Below are 10,858 nucleotides of genomic sequence, written 5' to 3' on the forward strand. Positions count from 1 at the left end.
AGCAATACTAAACGTGGAATAGAAAACAGAAACCCTAAATATCGCCCAAAACGGCGAAATTGAAAATGTTGCAGGCTCGGATTGACTTAGCTAGCCTGTCCAATGAACGTGCACATTCAGGATCACTTCGATGTGATGCCGAAAATGACGTCAATGTCACGTGGTATTGCCACACTGATATAGCATAATACATTTTAAACATGCTTAATATGTATGTTATTTCAATTGAAATAACGAAGAAGAAAAAAAACATGATTAAAAAGTGTATCAGGATATTTCTAACCCATTATACCTGTTCGGTTTATCTAAAATAGTAATATGTAGTTTGTATATATACATAAATGTTTCATAAATCACCCTTATTTCATACGCTTTTTCATCTGTCATCATATTTTATTCATTTGATCTTTAGGTTTAAAATTGTCGAAGCACCACTTGTAAAGAAGAGAAGTGAATCGTAGGGTAAATTGTATAATTATATGTGTTTAAAGTTATAAATACATGTAAATTAAATAAATAAACAAGTCCCTCACAATTAAATAACCCCTAGTCTTCCGTAAAAGTAAATATATGTCACCAAAACACACGCCTTGCTTCATTTTAAAATCATCTTTGTCGGTCTACTGATTCCTTTAACGGTTGTACGATGAAGAATCCGTAATCCTATCTCTGACCTAGCCCTTGCAGAACTATTGCTGGCGTAATGGCCCACAGCAAGATTATCGCTTATTAGAAAATCTCCATCTTTCCACTAAAATAAAACACAATTAATCTCCAATTTAAGATTTTTTAACATTTCTTTACAATAAACTGTTAAAATTGAAAATGTTGCAGACACTGTTGCATTTGAGTTTGTTCATGGACATGTAGTAGTGGTAACAGTTTTAAAGATTTAAACATGGTATCCTAATCAAAAAAATACGTTTGTCTTAATGAAAAATAAAAGGTGGTAATAGGGTTCCACAGGTTTACAGGGGTTATAGAAAAGACACCAAAAGACAAATTTTAAAAGCAGGCACTATATCTTAACGGTGAGTAAACAGAATTCATGTAGAAATACTGGAACCACCCAAGTATAAAAAGATCAAATAAAAAGATCTAAAGATACCAAAAGCATGAACAAACAACAATAATGTCGTGCTTAACAATCAGTAAAGATAAAAAGTACAACAACTTTGATTATGTAAGTGTTTTTAAGAGCTTCGTCAAGCCTTTAAGAGCCTGTTCATGGACGGAATTGGTTACTGCTAGCTACTAGCCACACCTCCTAGCACCGACTCAAGCAATATGATACATGTATATTAAACATAAAATTAAAAATGGTGAAATATTGAATTTAGAAACATTCACAGATGTGTTCATAGGGCTTTTATTCCCTGCGGTCTGGAGACCGCAGGGTATTGGTACGCGTTTAACGTTTGAGGCATGGAGGAGCACGTGACCGGTTTTCGGTACATGGAGGAGCATGTGATCTGTTAACCGTACATGATTGGTTAATTGACCTTTTCGAAAACCTAGCTAAATACCGTTTGCCGGTATGTTACGGATTAACCTGTAGGGAATTAGTCCGAATAACCACTAATTTAGAACAAAAAACTATTACGTGATATTTCTAATTTTTTATAATTATTTTACCGATTAAGGTGGAAAAACTTGAATGATGTGTTTGAAAATTATCAATGTTTCTTTAAATCTATCTTCAAATTTTACAAAGATACTGAAAATTACAAAATTAAAATATTTTCGTAGTGGCATCTGCCATAAATAAATAGAGATATTTTTCTGCGTAAACTTGTTTGTGTTTACTTTATTTTTTTTTTTGCTCGGGAATTATTTATAAAAATGGTAGGCCTTTTAATCATTTTCTTACAAAGAAAATAACTGTTTTATGTTCGACCTTCTCCGGTCTTTAACGGTCACCAGTTTTCAAAGACCTAACTTCTTCTATATTGATCGTTTATTCAATTGTCAACTATATTCCTGATACAAACGTTTATTTACCCCCCCCCCCCCGCCCCCCCCCCCCCCCCCCCCCCCCCCCAATAAATGTTGAAAATAGTTAAATGAAATATTCTCTTATATCATTAAAATGTTCACCGCAGGAAACCATTTTACTAGTCATGGAACCTTGAATGGGACACTATCCCATGCCAAGCGGCGTATGGTACCCATGTGAAAGAATGCGTTTGTCCTAAAAAGAAAAATAGGCGGAAGCAAACAAAAATGAATTAACAATATGGATTTGAGGTTTGAAGCCTACATATCACAGATAAGACGTCAAAAGACAAATTGCAAAATAACAGGGTTATGCCTAAGGGGGATAAGACCATTAGTTGTTTTCAAAAATTTCTGAAAATTTTTATTTTTAATAAGATAATTAAAACAAAAAATTCATACAAAATAAAGAATCATTTTGCAATTTGGGGGTTTTTTTGCCTAACACTTTTTAAAATACAGAAGAGTCAAAATTCAACAATTACATAATTTGAGTAATCTCACTAAGTATGCTTTACATATTTTAGGAAGTAAAAAGATCATACCATATCAAAATGTAAATAATAATCAATTGTCTTTAAACTGTATCGACAAGCTCGCCATGTAATTATAGTGGGTAAACAAGCACACGGCTGCCATTGTATACAAAACTATATTTCACTATAGATATTGCAGTAATACTGACACATTTACTAAAAGCTCAAATATCAATTACTATAACAAGTTTATTTCTATGTTAAAAAAAGCTTTTAATTACTTTCATTGCGTTAATTTATATTGTACATGCACTTTAAACTATTAGCTCTATTCTGTTTTTTTAGAAATCAAGTGTTCATAGAAAAATATTTTAAATAAATAAAAGTAAAAAAAAAATAAACATTAGGTGTTTCTATTGAAAATATGGATCAAATTTATAGTGGTAAAAGAAAAAATGAGACTCTTGATAAAGCCTTTATCGAATTACTTGTGTTTCTACAAATGTGCATGGAGCATTTGCTTGTAAAAAACTTTGAAAACATTGTAATGTTAAGTGAAGGAAGTCAATTCACAGGAAACTCACAGGTTTGTATGATTGTAGGAAATTTATGCAGAATGCTTTTCAATTTAGAGCAATAGATATAGAAAAAGTGGAAGTCAACCAAACCAGACATGTTTCAGCAATTTTGTCTACAGAAGGTCTTCGAATATTCACGGCAATATCACATTGATAAGAAATTACATCTTACATAAAAAAGATGACTAGATATATAGACAAGGCATATTATTATCTGTACAAACATGTAAAAAATAAATCCATTTTATGGTTATATAATTATATGCAAAATAGATTGACAAATTACTTAAAATTATGCGTATTCTTTTAGAATTGAAAAGCCAAGAAAAGCACAAATCTTCAGAGTATTTGTGATAACATAGAAAAAATGATTATGGTTGGACAAAAGAGATTGCCAGTTTGAACTCAAAAGGACATATTAAAAACAATTACTATCAGATAAGATAGATAGATAGATAGTTTATTCACATAAGACGTGTACAAAATGCACATGGTCACAAAATACATACGTTCAAATATAATTAAACATCACGTAATCATCAAAGTTAACATTATTTAGTAGCAAAGTGTCATACAATGATAAAACTACATCTTTGGACTGCATTAACAAAACATGGAGAATGAAAAGAAATAAAGTAATTTTACTAACAAGATAACATTTTTATAATTATGTCTGAAGATTCGGTTGAATTAATTCCCTGCGTTTAAATGCTTGTGCTATAAAATTTCCCAAATTTAACAAGACTTTTTCTTTTTAGAACTTAATAAATCAATAAATTTGTACATGCTCGGATTTTCACATAATATTTTGGTATGAATTTGTTTCTCAGGTCAGAATATTTTTTGCATGTGATTATAAAATGAAATTCATCTTCTATGTCATTACCGCAGAAATAACATAATCTTTCATTTCTTGGTTTTTATTACGCCCATGTCTAAGAGATTCTATAAATAAATTATGCGACGACACGCGCAATCTAGTTATGCTATTACGTATTTTAAACGAATTTATTTTAATCAAGTAATCCGATATACCAAAGCTCGGTTTTAAATGTATGTACAAGGATTTCAGTATTTCATTTTTCTCAATATCTCCAAATAGTTTCTGTAAGGCACAATCCGTTACTGTTTTCTTGAACAAAATTTACAAATAATTTGAAATTTATGTTTTCATGATTTACAAAAACAGAGCAAAAACCATAATCATCAAGCAGTTTTTTAACATGGAAAACCCAATTCTTTCTACCATTATAATACTGCTGCCAATGAATGTGCATAAACTGATTTTAATAGCATATTATCCGTATTGATAATCTTGACCCAGTATTTAATAAATATGTATAAAAACGAAATACATTATAAAGGATAGCGACCCAATTTCTGCATTATATAGCTGCGTTACTTGTCGATTGTTTTACACCAAGGATTGTTTTTGCAAAACTGTAGATGAATACGCTCTAATCACAAGACTTAGTAAACCCCAAATAGGACAACCATAATTTAATATCGATCCTACGAATGCATCAAAAAGTTGCAATGAAATATCCGGACGAATGTTATATCTTTTGATATTATTTAACAATGTGTGCATCGCCCTAAGTGCTTTGCCTTTTAGACATTTTATATTTTAAAGCGAAAGTACCAGTGTAATTCAACGTTATTCCAAAATAATTGGAAATCATCAACAATTTCTAACTGTTCATCATTATAAATGAAAAGTTTCATTTCTTTTCACTGGCCCTCGTTTCCTAAAACAACAACTTTGGTTTTTGCAGTGTTTACCTCTAACCCCCCATTTTTCACAATATTCGCGTAAAGAATTCAGTCTTCGATTGTAATCTTCTTACAGAATCGCCACATATTACCATATCATCCGCAAATAACAAAATTACAAGACAAATTTCATTAATGGTTAGGCCAGTTGTATTATCTTGCTGCAAAAAACGATTCGATGTCTTCAATAAATAAGGAGAAAAATGTCGGCGAATTTGTCTTTGCCCCTGACGTAAGCCCACCGCCGCGATTTCAAACAAAATCAGAAAATTCATTATTAAATTTTATACTAGACTTTACAATATTGTACATGTTTCTAAACATTGTTAAAATTTTCCCATTTAATCCTTTTTTGTACAGTTTAAACCACAACGCGTGACGGTTCACCGAATAAGTAGAAGGTTATATCTGATCGAAACACTTATAACCAGAATAAGTTCGAAACTTTATGACAAGGGAAGCTGGCATTACTTTTACGGTCTGTACATTTGACATAAGTTTCCGACATTTCTGTGTAAATGCATTAGTCATATTTTAGAAATAATGTATCAGAAAAAAGCTTGAGAAAAAATAAAATGGCTCCTTGTTTTCAACATTTGGTAATGAATGATAGTGACATTGATAGTGAGTTTTATATCTGAAGGCAAAATAATTAATTGATCCAAGTTTCAATCTTATTTGTGTGAGTAAAACATTTATATATCATATATAATTTTAAATTATTTCAAATTTAGTCTCGTGTTAAACTTAAATACGGAGCTTTTCGTGGAATGGCAAGAAAGTGTCACATTAAAGGTTCCATGATAATGATAACTGTCGTATAAACGCTTCTGTGGATGTTTCTAAATGCAAAATTTCACCATTACCATGATGATGATAAAATGTTGAAGTCTGCTTAAGCCGGTGCTAGGGGCATGGAAGGTAGAAAAACAAAGTAGGACACACAGAAGGTACCAAACTAAAACCTGAAGTGGACATAAGAGCGGCGAGAGGGACATGTTATGTGTGAAATAATATAAACTAAAACTGGGTCATATGAGAATTAAAGGGATAAGGGCTGTAAGGGTGAAAAGGGGAGGGGGTAAAAATGGGAGGGGGTGTAACTTGCACTTTCAATTACCGTTCATGATCTCTTTTTTGACACCCTTTTTATGATTAAATTGTATGTATCTGTTATCAAACATGATTAAACATTACAAACATTTTGCTAAATCAATTGTATACTCTTTAGTTAAATAAGAAAATAATTATGATTGGGTTTCTGCTGATACTGTTACAGGTCACACGGAGACTTTTTTATCCTTATTCCAAAATGACACCCCTCACATTACTCAAAGGTTTAATGGTTTAAAAGAAGAACTGCTGATGTGTCGCAAACAAGACATATATGTATATTGTTTTCAGACATCATAATTTTTAAATGGTTGAAATAGAAAACTACAAACCTCATGCGAATATATTAATCTTCTTTCGTCCTTTTCAATCTCTGATCTGATTTCTTTTAATAATTCATTTGTCTCATCCGAATTAGTTTTTTTCTCATTGGGTGTGTCTTTGTCCCAAATAAAAGCCTTTGTCATGCCCAGATGAATACACATTACCTAAATTTGACAGTCAGACTTTACTTGTTTGGGGGTGCTTTAAGACATATAATTTGGTTTTAACTCATGCATTTTATTACATATACTTTCGTGTAACAATGGTTCGTCACCCTTAGTTACAGTTCAAGTTTTAAGTTTTCTAGTTGTTGAAGAATAACAAATATCTTCCGATACATCGGAACATAGGGATCATGAAATTTAAGAAGTTTATTTTCAATCAATGCATACCTTTTTATTTTGCATCATCTTCTTTATATAAACTAAATGCGTGAAAACAATTTGCTGCATAGTGTTATAATTTTACTTAATAGATCTTAAACGCGAAGTGTCCATTATTTGATAACAACCTGGTCGTGTTGAATATATTCTTACTTTTTATAATTGTATATTTAACAGTTTCTTCATAATTAAGTGGTACATGTATAATATAAATCGTTATGTGAATACAACAGAATTTGGCGCTTTATGCATATATACAACTATCTCAGATAATATATTTGTGATTCAAATAAGATGAAAATATTTACGGATTCTCCAGTTACTGGATGAGAATAAATTAACGGCTGAGCAAGGTTTTCTCCCTTGTCAGCAACCATCCATAGACGCTCCCATCTTGCTCTCGTCTCTTCAGAAATGCTGTTAATCAGTTCTTTAAAACCAATAAATTCTGTGAGAAAATTATAGAAGAATTTTTGTATATTTTATGATGTTATGTCACTGCCTTATCGTTAAAGATCAAAACTTGCCATATCGTTAGCAAAGTTGTGAAAATATGGAATTGAACCAAACATGCAAATGTTGGAATAATAATAAACATAGCTTACTGCAAAACACTTGCACATATTGGTCCAAATGATATATTGATGGTTTGATTACTCAAAAAAAGAAACTTATTTGAGCCATGTACTCTGAAATAAAAGTTCAAAGAACTATGCCTTCTTATACCGAAATAGTTACAACTGACTATATTAGTATCTATAGAAATACACAAAATTATTTAATTATAAAAACAAGAAAATTGCTAGTTAATAAATATATTTAATATTGATTCGTGACCTGTAGGGCCTGTCTTTGGTACAGCAATTATATGGTACAAAGCGTATCCGAAAGGCTCGTGTAAGTAACTACCATCAATATGCCAACCGGAACGTCCAACATTAATACAACCTTCTTCAGGGTCATTCGAAATTCTATACACATCCGGATAAGGGCATTTGGGATGGGAATAAAGTGGATCATCCTTGGACAATGTTCCACCAATGATTCCGAACCATCGGGAAATTTCTGCATGCTTGTCTCCGCTCACCTCACCCTGGTCTCTGAAAATCAAGATGCGATGTTTTGTAACTAACTTTTTGATTTGTTCAACCATTTTGTCTGAAGATATTGTCGGGTCTGTTAGACGGACCCCTCTGACTTCTATGCCTAACTGTTTTACACATATTTCCATTTTTAGATGAGATGATCAAAAATCAGTTGAGGCTATTTCTATTGTAACAAAGATTTTTTTTCCCGTTTTCCTCTGTATCTAAGTCTTGAAAATTCTTATCTGTAAGTAAAACGTGTGTCCTCAGTTTTAGACTTATCTGAAATAAAAATTTAAAGAAAATTGTTTTCTTTGATTTTGCTGTTTTTCATGTTACTTCATGTATAGTCATTAGCTTACGGCAACAAAGTTGGGTTATAATAAGTTTTGTTATGAAATTATTGTAGCAACCCGTTATATATTATTTGTTCTTCCGTCACATTAAAGTTAATGCAATTCATTTGTTTTGATTTTTCTACTTTTTAAACAGTTCGATTATTTAAGATCAAACATTTTTAACATTATTTTTCTTTTATCCTTAAACACTTTTCGGTGTTATTTCTACAAATGTTTCTTTTAAATTTCAAAAATTCAAGGAAACAGTAAATCTGTTCAGAGCCCTGCGTAAAACCCCCTAAAAGCTATATGAGTTTTCCTCGATTAACCAATAAAAAGTCCTGGTAAAATAACTATGTATCTAGTATATATAAACAAAATGTAAACATCTAAAACTAAAAAAAAGTAAATTTAAAATATCTCGCCAATAGAGATACACCCCTTAAGGACAAAATGTTATGTTGTAATAATTAAGTTTATAAAAAAAAATCAATTTGAAAAAAATGAAATTTCAAAAAAATAAAATTTGGTTCTTAACAGCTTTTTAAGTTGTATTTTTAAATTTCTATTAAGTATTTTACACTTAGTATACATTGATTTATTTACTGCTATAAAGCTCTAAAATGTACAAAAATGTGATAAAAATGTATATAAAAATCAGTTCAAGTTTTGTATTTGATTACTAGATGTGATTACCAATATAGTTGTGATTTGTTACTTTGGAGTAATGTTAAATTCCTAAAATATTCAAGTTCTCAACATCCATTTTTTATATAAATCCAAAAGTTTAGAATTGTAACATCCAATATCATGTAAATTAATCATGAACTGCAATAAAAGGGATACACAGGCAAATTAATGACAAAATATTAAAATGATCTTATATACTCAAATCACGATAAAAGGACATTTGCTTTATCATTTTCGTGAATCTTATTACATATCAAACAATTTTGACTCTGTTGAACATTTATTTTCAAAAGGCATACTTTGATCAATGTCCCATTTATTTTGTGTTTGTGATATCATCATAACTCTTTATTCTTTAGTTCCGATTTAAATTCTTTTTCTGTACATTCATGCATCATTTCAATCACTGTGTTGCTTTTCCATAGATTGATTGGTCGTGATTACCACTGAGGTCCATGCCACAATAACTTCTAGCTTTTAATTTATTTACTGCAATTCCTTTACTTTCAATGTAAACTGGATTTTCATTCGTAGATACGAAGCCAAATGCAATGTCACTGAAACCTTTTATTTCTTTTACTCTGTTTGTGACAAACACATTCAGTAATTTTTCTGTTTTTATCCAATTTAACACATATTGTGAGTTCAAAACAAATGCATCTTACCCCAAACAGTATAGTCATAAGCTTTGGTATTGATATCTCCTTGTTTGGTGCTAACCCAGTTTTTGCAAATACCAAATTAGACTCCATCGTATATTCAATTTCTTGTATCAAATATTTTGACGTAGCATAACCTTTCTTTACGCATCCGTAAAACCTTCCAAGGAGTTAGTTAGTTAGTTAGTTAGTTAGTTAGTTAGTTAGTTAGTTAGTTACATATTTTTGTTTGTTACTTTTAACGAGTCTACTATTTCTAAGTTTTGTATTATTATACTCCATTCTTTGAATTCCTTTTCGTTAACATTTTCATCCCAGTCTAGCTTTATTTTCCATATTTAAAAAAATAAAATAAATATATTTCCTTGCATTGCAACCGCAGTAAATAGTCCTTATGGATCTTGATGCAACATGCTTTAATCCATTCTTGTTTTATAATACTTGGTTTCTTGCTTAACATTTTTTTTTTGGATGTGATTAACCCAAGTGTGTCATTTTAAATGTCCTGCATGTGTCAAATACTTTGTTAATCATAGAATTTAACACATCATCTGAGTGAATATATTTATTTACATTCTCGTTATTTGTTGCCCATTCCCTCAAATTCATTGACGCTTCACTGAATATTAATTTCGAATTATTGTACAAATGTATTAATTCATCTTCTCCGCTTGTACCTGTGATAAGATTATCAACGTAAATATCAATTTTAGCAAAAGATGGCATTCAATTTAAGAACCTAGTTGAAAGGAACTAGTTAAAACGCAAAAAAGCACAGTGCAAAACCGATATTCTTCAACATTTGAAACGTCTGACATTCCCTTTTAGATATCTTTTAATCACACGAACTTTGTGACATATCTAGCTTCTTTTGTAATCCTACTTGATGAAATTCTTTTTCAATATTCAACTATCGCTTTATGATGTAACCTGAATCTCAATAGTTTTTTGACATAAATCATGTATAATAACTATTCCACGGTTAAGGCATGCATTCAAACTATATTGGTTGATTTTGTTTTTGCAGATGCATAGTAAACGTCCCTCAATTTTGTAGTATCGCGAGTAAGAATAGCATGGTCTCGCAGATAATGTTTAATTATGTTTTCTGTTTTGTAACACGTCTTTTATAATGTTATCATAGCTATTCATTAAGTCACTATTCTGGTGTAGTCGTGTTACTGTTAGTTTAATTCCTAATGCAAGTTCACAGTTGGTAGGTAGATTATTTTTGTTGTCCATCCATAGCCAATTCACATTATACCGTCCGTCATGATATTGCAACGTTTCCTTTAAATTTGACATATCTATCTTCACTTCGGAATCCTCAATAGGCTTGATTCTAAGTGACACAATACTCCATTAACCTATAACTCATATTTTGTTGGCACTGCTTCATCTACGCTTGTAAAAAGATTTGAACTTCAATATTGTAGAATTGACA

At 30.8% G+C, this 10,858-nt stretch overlaps 1 protein-coding gene across 1 annotated transcript; it reads right to left on the bottom strand.

Annotated features, from left to right (window-relative positions):
- Positions 1 to 515: 515 nt before the first annotated feature.
- Positions 516 to 7,993, bottom strand: LOC132747370 (alpha-ketoglutarate-dependent taurine dioxygenase-like). The gene is made up of 4 exons (XM_060736725.1): positions 7,480 to 7,993; positions 6,951 to 7,090; positions 6,268 to 6,423; positions 516 to 751 (listed from the first exon to the last, which is right to left on the bottom strand). The coding sequence occupies exons 1-4, from the start codon at positions 7,871 to 7,873 to the stop codon at positions 596 to 598; spliced, it is 846 nt and encodes a 281-aa protein (XP_060592708.1). The 5' UTR covers positions 7,874 to 7,993; the 3' UTR covers positions 516 to 595.
- Positions 7,994 to 10,858: the final 2,865 nt, after the last annotated feature.

Source organism: Ruditapes philippinarum, unplaced genomic scaffold, assembly GCF_026571515.1.
Source record: "Ruditapes philippinarum isolate M1 unplaced genomic scaffold, ASM2657151v2 ctg2715_1_1_1_1, whole genome shotgun sequence".
Lineage (NCBI taxonomy): Eukaryota > Metazoa > Mollusca > Bivalvia > Venerida > Veneridae > Ruditapes > Ruditapes philippinarum.

What these genes read in the sequence shown, in the direction of transcription:
- LOC132747370 (XM_060736725.1), bottom strand. Translation starts at nt 7,873, where the DNA reads ATGGAAATATGTGTAAAACAGTTAGGCATAGAAGTCAGAGGGGTCCGT. An exon ending in ACCAAAGACAGGCCCTACAG is followed by an intron (nt 7,091 to 7,479) that starts GTCACGAATCAA and finishes ATTTTCTCACAG; the next exon opens with AATTTATTGGTTTTAAAGAA. An exon ending in ATCCAGTAACTGGAGAATCC is followed by an intron (nt 6,424 to 6,950) that starts GTAAATATTTTC and finishes TGTCAAATTTAG; the next exon opens with GTAATGTGTATTCATCTGGG.